Below are 18,432 nucleotides of genomic sequence, written 5' to 3'. Positions count from 1 at the left end.
GTTTTTAGTAGAGATAGAGTTTCACCAAGTTGGTCAAGATGGTCTTAAACTTCTGACCTCAAGTTATCCACCCACCTCGGCCTCTCAAAGTGCTGGGATTATAGGCGTGAGCCACCATGCCTATCTAGTCTCTAATTATTTAAGGTAATATTTTTATTTTTTGAGACAGTCTTGCTTTGTCGCCCAAGCTGGAGTGGGGTGGCACGATCTCAGCTCACTAACTTTCATTTTCCAGGTTCAAGTGATTCTTTGCCTCAGCCTCTCGAGTAGCTGGGATTACAGGTATGTGCCACCACCCCCAGCTAATTTTTGTATTTTTAGTAGAGACAGGGTTTCACCATGTTGCCCATGCTAGTCTCAAACTCCTGACCTCAAGTGATCCCCCCACCTCGGCCTCACAAAGTGCTGGGATTACAGGTGTGAGCCATCATGCCCAGCCCTATTTAAGGTAATATTTACTGAGTACTTACAACATATGTGCCTGGTGCTGGTGAAAGATATATTAGTGAGTAGAACAGACCCAATTCCTGCACTCCAGTCCCACTCACTTGGAAATCCTGACTGTGGGTCACAAAGTCTCAGGGCCACTGGTGGGGATGGGGTGGGTGTGCTTGGCATTCCAGAGGCAAGAGAGCCATCCTGGCAGTGCTGGGTCTCTTCCATTTGGAATCCCTAGCTCTTAAGTTCTCTGGGGATACTGTATGGACACAGAGTTCCCTCTGGTTAAGGTCAGAACTCTGATTCACTTCAGCTTTCTTCTTCCCACCAATGCCAAAAGTCCAAGAAATAAACACAACAGGTTAGAAGGACAACTTTGAGCTGCTTGCAGTTTATTTATAAAATACAAGGTACACTTACTGGGCCTGGCCTTTTTTATTTTTACTCTTTGCCTTCCTTTCCACCCAGCCAAGATTTTTGCATGCTCTCATCTGGGAGTTGAGCCGATTTCACGAATCTATCTGCTCTTGGCTGTGATGAGCCAAATACTAGCACAACCTTCCCTGGACCTGAGGGTGGCTTCATCTTAGAAGGCCCACAAGGATCCTACTGAAGCAAATGACTCTGCTCCAGTCAGCTCAGGCCTCTGTGGAGCAAAGAAACTGGTGTCCTTCTTGGAGTGCTGCCTTCATCTCCTTGAACTGAGCCAACTGGCAGGCCTCCTCCAGCCCCAGCCAGCAGTAGGCTTGGTGCTCATGGGAGAGGCGGATCTCCACATCATAGTCCTTCACCTCTGCCAGCCAGTAAATGACTGTTTTAGGCTTGTTCCTGGCCACATAATTGAGTTCTCTTTTGAACCCCTCAATGATGGTCAGCTGGCCTGCTTCTATGCCCGCTTCCTCTCGAGTCTCCCTCAGGGCTGTTTCCAAGTCATCCTCTCCTGGTTCCACATGGCCTAGTTAGGAGAAAATAGGAAGAAAAGGAGGAGGAAATCTTCCAAAGTTCCCAAAGCTGGATTTTCCAGACTATATATATATTTTTTTCTGTTTTGTTTTGAGACAGGGACTCACTCTGTTGCCCAGGCCAGAGTGCAGTAGGGCAATCAGCTCACCGCAGCCTTGAATTCCTGGGCTCAAGTGATCCTCCCACCTCAGCCTCCTGAGTAGTTAGAACAACAGGCATGTGCCACCATGCCCAGCTAGTTATTTATTTATTTATTTATTTATTTGGTAAATATGGGGTCTCACTATATATCCCAGGCTGGTCTCAAACTCCTGGCCTCAAGTCATCCTCCTGCCTCAGCCTCCCAAAGTGCTGAGATTACAGGTATGAGCCACTACACCCAGCCATTCAGTGACTTTTCTAGGTGTTCCTAGGCTAAAGGAAGCCTGGAGATTGGCAATATCCTAACATGCCTGGGAAGGGGGTATAGGGCAGGTAGTGTCTAGTTCTTGGGGTGTGAGCAATCCCACCTTCCCACTCCATCTTCTCTGCAGAGAGTGAAACAGACCATGTGTATAGCAAGTCAGGTTTAGAATACTGCTCTTTGATGGTATGAGATGACCTTCTTCAGATGTCTGCTTTCTTATTCTTTGGAACTTTCTTCATCCCATGCTCTAAGGAATCACTTTTCTACTGGAGACCTTAAAGTGACCTTTTCCAAGGAGGGGGAAGTCCTTTCTTAACAAGTGGAAGTTAGCTGACGAGGAAGTACTTTGCCTACAATCCAGTGAGGACTTAACATTGTCTGCAGGTGGACCCTGACATTCCAGGGCCAAAAGACAGGCTCAAAACCCTGCACAGCTGAATGAGCAGCTGTTTCCATTAAGCTACCAGGCTTTTTCCAAATTGTTTTCCTCTTTCTTACTGGGCAAGGCCAGATTTCAGTTTCATAGGGAAACCCTTGATGGGAACTTAGACTAAGGGCCAGCTGAGAACCACTTCTAAGAAAATATGTTAGCAACACCCAAACCCAAGAAGACAGCTGCCAAGAAACTGCTGTGGGAGAACTTGAAGCTCTGCAGGCTGAAGCAGCTCTCAGTTTTACCTCTAGGCCCCTCCCACAAATCCTCAGCTTCCCCAGAGGGGGCAAGGACTGGGAAGGGTCTGGCAGACTCTGTCTACACTTGGCTCCAGTAAGTTTCTAGGGAGGCCTCCTGGCTCACAGGCTCATGGGGAGCAGAATCTCTCAGTTGTTCCCTCCTTGGTTTGGAGATTGGGGGCCCTCCTCCTTCCCAGGGGTCTACAATGCCCAGAGCCAGTTGCTGCACAAAAAACTCCCCAGGGGCCGGGTGCGGTGGTTCATGCCTGTAATCCCAGCACTTTGGGAGGCCGAGGCAGGTGGATCATCTGAGGTCAGGAGTTTGAGACCAGCCTGGCCAACATGGTGAAACCCTGTCTCTACTAAAAATACAATAATGAGTTGGGCGTGGCAGCGGGCGCCTGTAATCCCAGATACTTGGGAGGCTGAGGCAGGAGAATCACTCGAGCCTGGGAGGCGGAGGTTGCAGTGAGCCGAGATTGTGCCATTGTACTCCAGCTTGGGCAACACAGGGAGACTCGTCTCAAACAAACAAACAAACAAACAAAAAAACCCAGAAACTTAGTACTTAAAAACCATTCTAGCTTACGGCTTCTAGGGAATTTTCTCTGCACAAGCACCTCCTATAGTGGTGTACACAAAGACAGATAGGTAATGCATCGGGGGAGCAAGGTGGGAGGGATGCTGCTAGTGACGGGTGATACTGATTCTGGACGTCCCACCTACCCTCAGAGGTGTATGGAAGTCCCTGAGCACACCCCTCCCAGGGGCATCTATTCAGTATTCTGCCCATCAGTGTTAATTAACAGGGTAGCTTCTGCTGAAGCAGGAAAGGATTAGGAGCGGTCCACTGACATCAGGTAGAGAGAGGAACAAGGCAGTGTGACTCAGGTGATCTGGAGACAAGTGTGACTATTCCTATTCACAGTATTTGTGAAGCTTCTGTCTCTTTTTTCACTTTGTTTCTCCCCAGTACAACTCAAACATGCAAAATTTATTTCCTGTTCCCATTTCCTTATTTTCCTTCAATCCTGGATCTTTGTCCAACCCTTCTAACCCCACTCCCTTTTAAAGTCCCTGCTTTCGGCTAGGTGTGGTGGCTCACGCCTATAATTCCAGCACTTTGGGAGACGAGCTGGGCAGATCACTTGAGCCCAGGAGTTCAAGACCAGCCTGGGCAATATAGTAAGACCCTGTCTCTATGAAATAATAATAATAATAACAAAATAATTTTAAAAATAAAGTCCCTGCTTCCTTCTGTCTGAGAGCTATTCCTCATTCCAGCAGGCACCTGAGCCACAGTCTGTCCCTCCCAACTCAAACCATCCCAATGGCCTCAGCTAAGAAGGGCTCCTTTTTCCCATTTCTGCCTACACAGCCTGGCTTCTCTTTCAGGACTAAATGACTGCAGCTTTCTGACTCTTGGAGGTGGGGTCAGGAGTACTAGTGGATGAAAACTGGCCAGCTTACAAACAGATGTTGGCTTGGCCTAAGGCCAAGTAGTCTTCACTGTTCTTTCCTCTGGAGACTTGGCCAACTCCACCCTCAGTGCTGAGTGATAGACTCAAGGCACAGGTAGCTAGCTGGTCAAGCTGCAATTCCAAGGTCTCCATAATCTTTACAGCCTCCTGGTCTAAGAAGGCCCTGCCCATCCCCTCACTCCTCCACTCCTGCCACAATCCGCAGATGAATCTATGATCAGGGAGCCCAACTTCTCTATGCTCCAACTCAAAATACAACTATGTTCAGAAACACTGTAGAAGTCATACTCTCTGTGTTTAGTTCAAAAGAAAAACCGGCCGGGTGCAGTGGCCCACGCCTGCAATCCTAGCACTTTGGGAGGCCCAGACGGGCAGATCACTTGAAGTCAGGAGTTTGAGACCAGCCTGGCCAACATGGTGAAACCCCGTCTCTACTAAAAATACAAAAATTAGCTGGGTGTGGTGGCGGGTGCCTGTAATCCCAGCTACTCGGGAGGCTGAAGCAGGAGAATTGCTTGAACCTGGGAGGGGGAGGTTGCAGTGAGCTGAGATTGCGCTACTGCACTCCAGCCTGGGAGACAGAGACTTCGTCTCAAAAAATAAATAAATAAAAAGAAAAACCTAATGATAGGGACACTGAACTAGGAGTCAAAGGAAATTGATCAAATGAAATCAGAGACAGGCTAGAAGAAAACTTAGGATTTTCTTTTTTTTTGAGACAGGCTGTGTTGTCCAGGCTGGAGTGCTATGGCACGATCTCGGCTCACTGCAGCCTTGATCTCTCGAGCTGAAGTTATTCTCTAACCTCAGCCTCCTGAGTAGCTGGGACTACAGGTGTGCACCACCATGCCTGGCTAATTTTTGTATTTTTTGTAGAGACAGGGTTTCGCCATTTTGCCCAGGCTGGTCTCAAGCTCCTGGGCTCAAGCAATCTGTCCACCTTGACCTCCAAAAGTGCTGGGATTATAGGCATGTGCCTGCCCAAAACCTTAGGATTTTCTAATCAAGCCCTTGTTTGACAGATGAAAAACCCAAAGCTCAGAGAGGTGGGCATACAACTCAGTCAACCTCAAGGTCCCCAATTCCCTGCCCACTGGCTTTTCTCTTACCCAGCCATTCACCACAGAGGTTGGAGAGCTGGCGAATGATACTCATAAAAACACCCTGGAATTCAGTCACAGAATTCTATTTCCAGCTCTACTCTGGCCTGGTCTAGAGAGCTTGTATGTAGAAAGGTTCAAGGCTCCTACCTTCCCTACCCCCTTTTGCTACATAGTCACTGGGAATCAAGCCTTGGGGAGGGCCTGGCTGGGTAGATTTCTGAGCAGCGCTTGGCAGTTTCCCAAGAGCTGGCCCCTCTGGCGTCTACCTTTGGGAGGAGTCCAGTGATGAATGCCATCTGATGCCTGCAGCAGTAAAAACTCAATTGTATTGTTGTCCACTTTGGGAATGAGGCATCTTCGGAAGATGATCAAGCCACATGCTCTCAGGGCCATGGTCTTATCCTAAGGATTTAACAAAGAAGATACAGAATATTGGGAAGTTACACAAAATAGGAAGCTCCATACTGGGGGGTAGCAATCTGGTGCTGGACAGTAGCACAGACTAGCTAACTGTGATCTCATAGCCCACAGAAAAAGGCAGCATGCCCAGGACCAATGGAGGGCATCCAGGAATCAGAGACTGACCTTTGTGTGTAACTGCAGGACCTTGGCAACTACCCTCAGTTCAATGTGGCCTCTATCCCAACACCTCCAGGGCTCCCTGTAAAACAGGGCTGGCATGCATTTGTTATGCCACTGGAGATCCTCAGAAGCAAAGGTACTGAAACAAGAGAGATGCTGGGAATGGGAGAGAAGCAGTACAAGTTTTATCATCAAACCCGTAACCCCATTTGCCCCAGCCCATATCCTGAGCCCCTGAAGCGCACAGCCCCCCAGCAATGTGGTTTCTGACAATGCAGAGAGGTCATCTACGGAGGAGGGTAACTTCATAGAGAAAAAAATATTTCGTTGAGTTTTTGTTTTTCTTTTGAGACAGGGTCTCCCTACATTGCCCAGGAAGTGATCCACCTACCTCAGCCTCCCAATGTGTTGGGATTATAGGCATGAGCCACCATGCCCAGCCTGATATTTTTTTAGTCTTTTATTTTATCCATTTTTTGTTTTAAGAGACAGGACTCACTATGTTGCCTAGAATGGCCTCAAACTCCTGGACAGAAGTGGTCCTCCCCCGGGTGGATCATGAGGTCAAGAGATCGAGACCATCCTGGCCAACATGGTGAAACCCTGTCTCTACTAAAACTACAAAAATTAGCCGGGCGTGGTGGCACGTGCCTGTAACCCCAGCTACTCAGAAGGCTGAGGCAGGAGAATCGCCTGAACCCGGGAGGTGGAGGTTGCGGTTGTGGTGAGCCGAGATCGGACCACTGCACTCCAGCTTGGCGACACAGGAAGACTCTGTCTCAAAAAAAAAAAAAAAAAAAGACAAAAAAAGAAAGTGGTCCTCCCCCTCAGCCTCCCAAGTAGCTGGCAATACAGGCACATGCCACCATTGCCTGACATTCCTGGTGCCCGGGGGTAGCAGAGCTGATGCAGAGAGGGTGGCTGGAGCAGGAGTTGCTATCCTCCATGGCCCCTTTGCTGGTGCTCAATCAGGATGAGTTTGCAGCTGTCAAAGGCATAAAAATCAGGCCCAAACAGAAACCTACTCCAGGGCAATTCTCAGGACTGCCAACAGATGGTAATGTTACTCTAGAGAATAGCAGTTTCTCACCAAAAACCAAACCCAACACCAAGATCTTTCCAAGCTTTTCCAAACCTGTAACAAAAGTTTTTAAGGATTGGAAATAATCTGAAAGGGGATTTCTGAAATGATCTGTGCTCTCATATACTGTTGGTAGAAAAGTAAATTCGCATATCCCCTTAGGAGGGCAATTTGACAATAATTATCAAAACATAAAATGCACATTCCCTAAGAGTCAGCAATTCCATTTCTAGCCACTCTCACATAAGAAATACAGGTTTAAGGCCGGGCGCGGTGGCTCAAGCCTGTAATTCCAGCATTTTGGGAGGCCGAGACGGGCGGATCACGAGGTCAGGAGATTGAGACCATCCTGGCTAACATGGTGAAACCCCATCTCTACTAAAAAAATACAAAAAACTAGCCAGGCGAGGTGGCGGGCGCCTGTAGTCCCAGCTACTCGGGAGGCTGAGGCAGGAGAATGGCGTAAAACCTGGGAGGCGGAGCTTGTAGAGAGCTGAGATCCGGCCACTGCACTCCAGTCTGGGCAACAGAGCGAGACTCTGTCTCAAAAAAAAAAAAAAAAAAAAAAAAAAATAGGTTTAAGATGTACACACAATGATGTTCACTACAACTTTGTTTGCAATATCAAAAAGGAAAAGAGCTAGAAACAAATATCCATCAATATGGGAATGGGCAAAAAGTACAGTATATCTATATGATGAAATAGTATGAAGCCATTAAAAAAATGAGGTCAAGGCTGGGTTCAGTGGCTCATGCCTTTAATCTCAGCATTCTGGGAGGCTGAGGCAGGAGGATCACCTGAGTCCTGGAGTTTGAGACCAGCCTGGACAACATAGTGAGACCTCATCTCTACAAAAAAATAGAAAAAAATTAGCCAGGTGTGGTGGCATGCACCTGTAGTTCCAGCTACTTGGGAGGCCAAGGTGGGAAGATTGCTTGAGCCTGGAAAGTTGAGGCTGCAGTGAGCCATGTTTGCATCACTGTACTCCAGCCTGGGCAATACAGTGAGACCTTGTCTCAAAAATAAAAGAAAAAGAAAAAAAAAATTAGGTCAAGCCTAATGTGCTGCTTGTAAGAAAAATTTTAGACACATGAAAAGAAGATAGTTCTGAATAGTATGTATAATGAAATCCCTGTTTGAGTTTACAAAATCATATATAAAGTGGTAGGCTTTCATTAAACACCATGTTCTATTTTCCTGGACTCCCTGTTTATGCCAAGATCTTACCCCATTCCAGAAGCCAAAAGGAAGCACCCCATCACTGTAGAACTGGTGAACAAAGATTTCATATTATTGGTCCATGGCTGAGGCAGAAACAGGTAGCTAATCCCATGCCCTCCCTACAAAGATGTTCAAAAAGCATTAGAAAGTTATAGATGTAGGGTACCTTGCTCCTGCCTCAGGTCCCATGGAATGAATGTTAGAATCCCTAAATAAGCTTAGGGATCCAAGACTAGAGGGCACAGTGCCCTGCCTAAGACAGGAACTCCATGCCACTGCCACCATCAGCACAGCATGGACAAGCAAAGATGCCTGCATGGGGAGCCAAGAAAGACAAGCCTGCGTTGGCCACATGGAACCACTGGGGAGAGGAGAGCAGCGGTGGGGTGGGGGAGGAATCTTAGGGTAGTGACAAGGGTATACCCTAGCAAGAATGTATTTCAGTGGACGCCAGTATATTAGGGATGACTACATCTAAGAACCACATCAGCTAACAGTTCATCTCAATGGGGCCAGAAGAGCTAGGATCAGATGCTCATTCTCCACCTATATTCTGGACCCATGGAAAGAACAGTTCTTCTAGAAATACAGAACTCCTCACTGCTCTTTCAATTGCTTGACTTGAGCCAACTATTCTCTAGAATTCCTCCTACTCACTCTATACACACAACCTCCTACTCGTCAGAAGCAGCTCAGATGTCACCTCCTTTGTGAAACTTTCTGGCTTTAATCACTCCATGTTCTGCATCCTTAACATGGCTTGAACAAACTTAAAAGTTCAATCAGGGAAGCAAATGCTATGAGTGACAGAAAACTAAAGATTTATTATAAGGAGTAGACATTGTGTATCTTTAGAAGTTGGCGGAGAAATCCATGCAACTCTGTCGCCTCTGCACCTGGTGTTGGGCCTGAAGTCTGTGAGGCCAGCAGTTAGGAAGAAAACTGGATGTGAGGTAGAAGAGAACAAAGACAAACTGGAACCTCTGAGAACAAACTGGGATCTACAAGGACAACTGGAACTCATGAGGACAAACTGAAACCCACAGCTTCCTTTCACTGGCCGCAAGCTCAGCGACTCAGGTGATCTGGAGAAGCCGGAGCCCTCTGCTACAAAGCTGACTGCACACATGGCCCAGGACTCAGAGGAGCTGAAGGAGGAAATTCAGTAGGAGCTGGGGGTGCTGGGGGCTGTGTGATGACCTTCACCAACAAGGTGAGCCAGCAGATCAGAGAGAAAGTACAGGCACTGCCACCATGCCTGGTACCCTGCTCTGTCCTTCACAGTGTACAGACCCAGCTCTGTCCTTCACAGTGTACCAGCCGCTACTTCAATTCAGCTTTCCAAATCTCTCACGAAATTTTCTTGTGGACAACCCTCACCTGGAAGCAGATGGGAAGGACACTGGGAATCCAGCGTAGCTAAACTGACACAGTACAATGCCACCACAAGCGCATATACCTAGTATAGTAAATCTCTGCTGCTGCCTCTGGCGGGGAAGAGCCAGATTATAAGCTCTGTTTTCTTGGGACCCAGCACAGCAGTTCTGAACAGATGTTCATTGACTCAAAAGAACTCTCTCCCCACCTCCCACTCAAACAAATGTTTGAGTATGTTCTGGGGCCCTGGGAAATAGCCCAGTGTTTTCCTGAAGAGTGCCATTTACATAAAAGTGAATGGAGCTATTGTTGGGGGTTTTCTGTTTTTCTGGAGACCACAAAGCTGAAACTGTCCACGGGTTTGAAAGTAGCCAGCTTTCACACACAGACTCCAAGTGGATTCAAACCTCAGGGGGTTAAAGAACACAGCATCCAATATGCAAATATGCCTGCAGCCAGGATTGCGGAGGTGAGAACTCCAGGCTGACAGCAGGCAATTCACACTTCAAAAAAGTGGCAGAGTGCCTGAGGTGGTTAGAAAAAACCTGAACCAAAAACCCTCAATGTCATCAGAAGGTTCCAGAAGCTAAGGAAAAATATTCTTGGCTTTCTCCATATATACAATTCCCTCAGAGCCTAGGAGGTTCGGGACCTAGGTACCAAAAAAAGAATTTACAAATACATGGCTATGCTGTTTGTTTCAATATTTTCATCAAATTAATTAGAGTAACTGTAAAAAGCTCTCGGAAATGTAATTTTAGGTTCAGGTAGAGCTCTCCAAATTTTCCCTCTGACCTGTTCTCCATAGTCTAATATCCCTTTAGCAAAAACAGCATTTCATGTCGCGTTATCAATTAAGCATCTATATATACTGTGCCAGCTATACTGTGCAAGACTTTTGACAACTATTGTTTCTAAAGCTCAAAACGACCTTTCAAGAGAAGCATTATTGTATCTAGTTTACAAGGACACTGATATTATTTTAAAAGGTTAAAATACTTGCACAAGGGCATAGCTGGTCTGTAAATGGTGGGATCTCAATCTAAGTAAGTCTAACTCCAAAGTCTATAATTTTTGTCCTTATCATAGCTCTGTTCACCATGAAAGAGTAGGGCTTAGGGAGAGGACAGACACAAATGATTTATAAAATCATTTCCAGTTTCAAAATTCCCAGTCTTTTTTTTTTGATAGGGTCTCTCTGTGTCATCCAGGCTGTAGGGCAATGGTATGATCGCAGCTCACTGCAGCCTCAGGGCTCACTGCATCCCTTCTGGACTCAAGGAATTTTCCTGTCTTAGCCACCTGGGTAGCTAGGACTACAAGCAGGAGCCATCACAACTGGCTAAATTTTAAAAACACTTTTTTTGTAGAGATGGGGTCTTGCTATGCTGACCAAACTAGTCTTGAAGTCCTGGCCTTAAACGATCTTCCCACTTTGGCCTCCCAAAGTGCTGGGATTACAGGTGCAAGTTACTGTGCCTGGCCCCAAATTCCCAGTCTTTAATCTATATTCATTTGGAGGTTAAGATGTCAAGCTGGGATCATTTCCACCAAAAAGGTTTCAGTTGGGGGGAGAGGGCCGTAGACGTTAAGTCCTGTATCCGAAGGAGACTCTGAAGGAGGGGTAAAATGTAGCCTCAGGCTCCTAATAGCACCTGTCTCATAAGGGTTTCTATGCCTCCTCTCCTCTTTTCTGGGAAGCAGGAACCTAAAACCACATGTTCCACTTAACTTAAGGCACTAGTGTCCAGAAAATTTGCCCAGGCCCTCCTCCAAATGAGGAGGAAGGCCAACTGTTTGCCTGCCCACAAGCAGTTCTATGTGACTGCAATTCTATGTGACTACTCCTTCACCTCCCACATCATAATTATCTTTTCTCCAATTTGCCAGTTTCTTTCTTCCCTTTTGGAGTGGACAGAAATGAGGCACCCACCCATGAGTAAAGCTCTTTCTTGTGAGAACAATAACAAAAGGAAGAGAAGGAAAAAAAAAGAAATGCAAAAGAAAAGCCCCAACTACCATGAATAAATTGAGACAAAGAAAATATTCCCTCAAATGCACTTTTCCCTGGACAACTGCCACTCCATTCTTCTTGCAGAGATGAAGCTGCTGAGTCATTTTTCTATTTTTGCTGTTGGCTGAGGGAGGAAACAGGAGATTTTACCTATAATGGCATAAATATTGGCTTCTAGGATAAGGCCAAAGTCAGACAAGGTTGGGACAAAAATCATTCTTAGTGAAGGGGATTTGTTAAGCAGCCTATTACTGCCATCTGCTGTACAATTCTAGAAAGCTAACTTGGGGAATTGTAACATTAAAGCCTGAAGCCTTTAGGGGTTCAAAAGCCTTTAGGAGTAAACAAAAACCCTAAAGGGGTTTTGTTGACTCATCTCATGTCTGTTGTGTGTATCCCATGCGACAGACAGTGTGAAGGATTGACAGATATGAAGCTGAATACTACAAAGCACCAACTTCCTAGAGATTAACAGACTAGTGAAAGTGGAAGACATTCCAACAGACAAGTTACAGTGTGTTTTGTGCAACATAAGATGGAAAAGCAGCAAAGAAGCATCTTTAGGTTAACAAGGTACCCCATAAGGATTCTGATGGGTCGTTAGTTTACCAGGCAGAAGGGAGGCAGATGCAAGGCATTGCCAGCAAAGGGAGGAGTGTGGGCAACACCCTCAAGCGCAAAATGACATCTCACTGGTAAATAGCTTAGTTTATATTCTGTAGGCAATGAAGCCTCTGACTGGTCTTAGGCAAGGATATAATTTGGTCACACTGACATTTTACAAAGACATTCTAGCTGCAAGCAAGGTGGGGAATGAATTAGGACAGACTGGAAGCAGAGAGATTAACCAGTTACAAGTCTACTGCAACAGACCAGTTAACAAATGATTCTAGTTAGATCAAGGCAGAGGCTGTGAGAAAGGAAAGGAAGGGATGAATCTGAGAGATATTTCAAAGTAAAATGGACAATATTGATATTTCATTGTCTAAGGGACAGAGAGATGTTTCATAAGCCAAGGGAAAGAGAAAGGCTTTGGTTTGAGTACCTGGGTGGAAGATGGGGTGCAAGTGAATCATTTGTTCGGGAAAAGTTGAATTAGAAGTGCTAGTCTACCCATAAGATAAATGAACAGATGTATCTAAAGTTCAGTGATCCTCTCATCCCATCTCTTCATTTCCCAAGGTGGGAATTTTCTTTTTAAAAATCATTTTTATTAAAATAATTTTTTCTCTCCTCCCCTCTCTACCAAGACCACGGTGAAAATTTTCTATTAGAGCAAGATATAGCTCCTACCATAGGTACCTCGGCAGCCCACATTCCCTCCAATTTAGGTAGGTCAAGCTGTCCAACCTGCCCCTGCATCTATCTGGTATTCCAAGCATTTTCATCCTCCTTTAATCAGAAACACAGAAAAGCATGGCTGTCTATGCAGTCAGAAAGGCCTAGCTATTGAAGTTAATAGTTGTTACTTAGAGCAAGATACTTAACTTCCTCATTGGTAAAACAAAGTTAACACCTACTTTTCATGGTTGTTGTGGAGTTTATAAATGATATATATAGAGAAAGGGTCTGACATTATCAGAAGTACTAAATACATGAGTTATTCTTATCCATGTGTCATAAAAGATCATCAGAAAGCTTCTCTGTTGTAAAGAAATGACTTTTCATTTTGTCTGTAAAACTGCTGAACACTGTTCACCACAGTATATACATTCCTTATAAGGTCCCACAGAATAAATTCCTTTTAATATAGAAACTAGAAAAATAATTTATCTTTTGAAGAATGGATTTGTTTCCTTATTAGTAAGAATTACCTTTTTTCCCTTAACTGACTAATTTTGGTCAAAATTGGGTACTCAATTACAGTAAGTACACCAACCCACTGACCAGTGTATTTGCCTGTTCTTATTATAAAGATAATAGCTACCATTTTTTAAGAAGTTACTACTTGCCAGGCGTTGTGTCAAGTGCTTTACCTTCATTATTTCACTTAATCTTCACAACAACCCGCTGAGGCATTACTGCCATTTTTCAGAGGAGTAGAAAGGGAATTATGGCTCAGAGATGTCTGGGTAGTGATTCAAATGTAGGTCTGCCTGACTCCTAACATCATTCATCTTAACCTCGACTTTATAATAGCTTTTTACATTTGACAATTTGATTGCATTGTGTTTTTTTTTGTTTGTTTTTTGTTTTTTTGAGACGGAGTATCGCTCTGTCGCCCAGGCTGGAAGGCAGTGGCGCAATCTCGGCTCACTGCAAGCTCCGCCTCCCGGGTTCATGCCATTCTCCTGCCTCAGCCTCCCGAGTAGCTGGGATTATAGGAGCCCGCCACGAGGCCCGGCTAATTTTTGTATTTTTTTTTTAGTAGAGACCGGGTTTCACCGTGTTAGCCAGGATGGTCTCGATCTCCCGAGCTCGTGATCCGCCCGCCTTGGCCTCCCAAAGTGCTGGGATTACAAGCGTGAGCCACCGCGCCCGGCGGCATTCAGTGTTTTTTTTTTTTAAGGCGGTGGGGTTCTCGTTCGACTTTCTTTACGTCTGCTATAACTGCCACGATATTACCCATTCAATAATTGAAGCATTTAGAAAACATAAAATCTCTTTTGGAAAGCAGGCGGGGTTTAACAGGTAACAACAAAGTGAAATTGAGGCCCAGGGAGGGTCAGGTTCGGCGCCAGGGCCTCTGGGCCCTAAACCTGGACCTCTCCCGCCTCTGGGATTTGGACGACCCATCCCATCCCCACTCGGACGGGGGCAACCAAGGCTCACAGGGTCAGGGAACCTCCCTTCTCCCGGTGCAGACAGGAAAAATGAGGTCCTGAGAGCGGATGGGACCTGGCCTGCCCACACCTCACTGCCAACTTGAAGGAGGGCACATCCATCTCGGGCCCTGCAGAGACCGGAGGCAGATTCCCATCGCTCCAAGGCTCATTTCCTCCACTAAGAACTAAATTCAAGTGGACCCTAAGCATACTCACCAGAAGCAGAGGGAGGCAGGAGGCGGATCTTGGACGGAAATTGGAAGTACACCGGCCAATCAGAAGAGCCTGGTTACGCTTGGGACTACCAATAGAATTTGGCAGAAGGCTCTTCGACCCGCCTCAAGGGTGCCTGTCTCACACGGAGAACGTCGCGAGATCTTCCCTCAAGCCGAACGATTGGCTGAAAGTCGGAAATTGAGAACTACGCCCGCTGTTTCTTCAGACCTCTGATTGGTCTTCTAGAGGAAAAGTCAACGAACGTCAACCGATTCCTTGGATGCCCATTGGTGGGTGGTGCGGGACTGGCGACGCGCGGTCCACAGCGCGGGCGTTCGAACTGGCGCTTGGTGGCGTTGCCATGGAGATGCGGCCTGGCCGCCGCCGGTGACTCCCGGGTTGACAGGGCTCTTAAGTTGCGGGCCTTGGGGCTCACTCCCGACGGCACTGTCTTCTCCTCTTCTCAGACAGGGCAGACCGAGGAGTTTGGACCGAGGTGAGAAAGGGCGGGGAGAATAGAGGAGGAGTAGGTCTGGTCCGGAACCGTGGCGCCTGCCCTCCGACAGGGGTGCGCGTGACGTCCGCTGAGCGCGGGAGGAAACTGGCAGTTGTGAAGGAACCGGGAGTTGGCCTCTCTTGGTTCTTCCTAAAGTTCGCCTACTCTCCTACCTTTCATCCCCATATCTCTGCCTTTTCTTCAGCAATTATCTTGAATGCCACTTCTCTCACTTTGGGAGACTAAACTCTTGAGTCCCAATGTCCTCTTGCTTTTGAACCGATAACCCTGACCGTGCGGCACCTCTGTTACGGCGCTTCTGTTCGGCCTTGGGTTGTGTACTTCCGGGAAGCCCATTCTCTTCCCTTATCCCATAAAATTTTGAAGCCTTTAAGGTAAGGCAAGCATCGTTCACAATGTCTTGCATACAGTAGATTTTCAGGAAATATTTGTTGAGTTGAATTTAATTTACAAGAAATAGATTGGATTCCTCTTCATGCCCTGCCTCGTTGTCTCTCCGCTTCAGAGACAATTTTTTATTTCGAGGCTAGGGGAAGGCCACCCTAATCTTAAATGCAAAAGGACCTGAAAGTCCACAGTCCGCAGCGGGCCTTTCTACTCTTTGTGAAAGGCTAAACTTTTTTGGATTGGTTGCTACAACTCTTCCTGCATTTGTGGCTTTTAGCCTTGGTCTCCCAATAATTTTATTAGACTCCTTTTAGTCTTTGCTTAAAATAAACCATTCTGTTGCTGTATGCCGAGAGAGTTTATCTCCGTTTAGCTTCTTAGTGACCGGCAGCTATTGTCACATTTTAAGTGTGCTTTGGAAAATGTTTTAAAGCATCTTCTTTGTATTTGCATTCTACAGGTAGAGAGGCTTTGTAGTCTCTCTACTGAAGTGCATATAACAGCTGCTCAGGTGAACTCTCATCTATTCATCAGGTGTCCATGATAGAATTGCGTTCCTAAGACTGTTTCGTTGTTAACTCATGGATTATATATTGACAGTCTGATTGTTGGTGTGATTCTTCCTTATGTCAAATTCATAGCTCACTGGTGGCCTTAATAAAAGGAGTGAAAAAGTTCAGTACAGCAGCTATGTTCTTGTTACCCTTTTATAAAAGTTTGAAACACTACCTTATTGCTAAACTGCAGATCTGTGATGTATAGTGGAAACCCACTATATGTGGGTTGGCTTTGGCTCTGTCTCTGTCTCTAATTCACTGTGGGTGGCTTTGCAAGTCATTTAGTTCCTTTATTATTATGATTTTGGCTTTTTCTTTTTTTTTTAGAGAAAAGATCTTGCTCTGTCACCCAGGCTATAGTGCACTAGCATGATAATAGCTCACCGCAGCCTTGAACTCCTGAATTTAGCCCCTTTAGACCTCACTTTTTCCATCTGGAAAATCAAAGAATTGAATTAGATTAAAATTCCTGTGGCTCTACTATCATCAAGTCAGGTAGTTGATGTCAGGTAGACCACTCGCTCTCAGCCTTCCAAAGACCAAACAGACTTTTTTCTTAGCTGCTGAAAGTGGTAGTAACCATTTATTGAGGGTTTACCCCGTACAAAGCACTGTATCCAGGGCTTTATATACATATTACATTTTTCTTAGTATAGCACATTATACTGCTAAGATAGCATTTTATTTAAAACTTGTGGTTTTATATTGTTAATGAAAATCTTTAGCTATTCAAAGTGTGTCCTTGGGGCAACCTAAGGTATGATCCTATCACTTTTTAGTTTAGGGGGAACCACAGTTTCTTTCTCTGGGCTGCTCTTTTGTCCTTTGTAAAGTGAGGGGCTGAACTCGTCTAGATCCCTTCCAGATCTAGTATTCTATGATGACTGATCTGTTAATCTAGTTTCCCCATAATGGCTCAGCAAACCAGTTTACAATTTGCACAGTGTAGATCCTCAATACATTTTGTTAAATAAATAATAGAGTTCTACTTCTTAAACTTTGGGTATGTGGTCATTGTATACCTCCCAAGTTACTGTCTCAAGGGTTTTGATGTTCATATCGTGTTGAATAAGAAAGAGTTTTCTGTAGGTATAAACTAATAATAATAGTATAATATATTGTTGAGTGTTTATATACCAGACACTGAATTTAGCAGTTAATTTACATTATTCTGATTAACCCTCATGAAAGGAAACATTTTTTCCAAGTCAGCATTTTTTTGGTCAGTTCAATGCAGTAGCTTCCTAAATGATCTCCCTCTTTGCACTTTTACCCACCTGCTGTGATCCATTCCTCACAGAACTGGGAGAGTGAACTTTAAAGACATGTATCATAGCATATACTTTCCCCACTTAAAATCCTCTAATGACTTTCTACTTCACTTAAAAGTAAAATTTGGATACTTTTATGTGGCCCAGTACACCTTACATAATCTGGCCCCTACCTTTCTTTCCTCTTATACTATTCTCCTTCTCGTCTACTATGCCAGCCAACCTGTCCATGTTTGATGGCTTGATTATGCCATGCTCATTTCCACCTTTGGGCTAATGTGCTCACGTGGAACCCTGTTCTTCCTGATTTTTACGTAAGTGACTCCAAGTTATTTTAGGTTTCACCTCAAATGTTCCCTTCTGAATGAAGCCTTCTCTGAACATCCAATGTAAAGTAAGCCTTGCACCTGGCTTTATTCTTCTGTAGTGATTATCATCATCTAAAACTACCGCTTATTGATGATTAATTATCTCCTCCCATTAAAATAATAGTGCCATGAGGGCAGTGACTTTATCTGTTTTTTGGGATTTTTTTTGGAGACAGGGTCTTACTTTGTCACCCTGTTGTCCACACTGAACTGCAGTGGCGTGATCATGGCTCACTGCAGTCTCAGACTCCCAGGCCCAATAAATCCTCCTACCTCAGCCCCCCAAGTAGCTGGGACCATAGGCACGTACCACCATGCCCAGCTAATTTTGTTTATTTGTAGAGATGAGGTCTCACTATGTTGCCCAGGCTCGTCTCAAACTCCTGGGCTCAAGCAATCCTGCCTCGGCCTCTAAAGTGTTGGGATGGCAGGCATGAGCCACTGCGCCTGGCTGAACTTGTCTGTTTTGTTCACTTATATTCCTGGTGCATAAAACTCATACAAGTCTCTCAAAAAATATTTCTTGAGGATTGGATAAAGGTTCCTCTTGGAACTGTGACCATATCTGTGTCCATATCAATTCATTTGAGTAATACAAACTTGCATCATTTTGGTGCCCAGGAGCAGTGACTCAGGGCACCACCATCTCTTGTCACAATTTTCCTAAGTTATCAAATTACCCTGATAAATAGTTTCTACCACCTGTTACCACAAATGATATCAAATGCTTTTATAGAGTTTTAATATAGTGTAGGAATATTTATTTATTAAACAATTATTGAATATTATTTCCAATCACTGTTTTATTTATTTTTATTTTTTTTCTGAGATAGAGTCTCGCTCTGTTGCCCAGGCTGGAGTGCAGTGGTGCAATCTTGGCTCACTGCAACCTCTGCCTCCCAGGTTCCAGCAATTCCCATGTCTCAGCCTCCTGAGTAGCTGGGATTATAGAGTGTGTGCCAACATTCTCAGCTAATTTTTTTATTTTTTGTGGAGATGGGGTTTCGCCACG

General features: G+C 45.2%; 2 protein-coding genes across 7 annotated transcripts in view; one reads left to right on the top strand and one right to left on the bottom strand.

The window, feature by feature from the left end:
* Positions 1-800: 800 nt before the first annotated feature.
* LOC105485679 (nudix hydrolase 2) lies at positions 801-14,457 on the bottom strand. Of its 3 annotated transcripts, none has more exons than XM_024794020.2 (4): positions 14,321-14,442; positions 5,649-5,801; positions 5,330-5,465; positions 801-1,393 (listed from the first exon to the last, which is right to left on the bottom strand). In XM_024794020.2, the coding sequence occupies exons 2-4, from the start codon at positions 5,742-5,744 to the stop codon at positions 1,077-1,079; spliced, it is 549 nt and encodes a 182-aa protein (XP_024649788.1). In that variant the 5' UTR covers positions 5,745-5,801; positions 14,321-14,442; the 3' UTR covers positions 801-1,076. The 3 variants fall into 3 exon arrangements, with proteins under 3 accessions (XP_024649788.1, XP_070934037.1, XP_011746337.1); XM_071077936.1 differs by having other exon boundaries at positions 5,649-5,784; positions 14,321-14,364; XM_011748035.3 differs by lacking the exon at positions 5,649-5,801 and having other exon boundaries at positions 14,321-14,457.
* The window catches only part of LOC105485681 (kinesin family member 24), a 77,059-nt gene continuing 73,082 nt past the window's right edge, over positions 14,456-18,432 (top strand). The window contains exon 1 of one of the 4 annotated variants that reach the window (XM_011748039.3): positions 14,456-14,816. Coding sequence is in view for 2 of the 4 variants with exons in the window: in XM_011748038.3 (XP_011746340.2) it covers positions 17,305-17,366 (62 nt within the window). In the remaining 2 variants the exon portion in view is untranslated. Of the gene's footprint in view, positions 14,817-14,861; positions 15,212-16,888; positions 17,367-18,432 lie in introns of those variants that run through there. The other 3 variants (XM_011748040.3, XM_011748038.3, XM_011748037.3) reach the window with 3 other exon arrangements.

This window comes from Macaca nemestrina, chromosome 14 (genome assembly GCF_043159975.1).
Source record: "Macaca nemestrina isolate mMacNem1 chromosome 14, mMacNem.hap1, whole genome shotgun sequence".
NCBI classification, from domain to species: Eukaryota; Metazoa; Chordata; class Mammalia; order Primates; family Cercopithecidae; genus Macaca; species Macaca nemestrina.
Note: the sequence above shows the minus strand (reverse complement) of the source record. Positions and strands in the feature narration are given on the sequence as shown.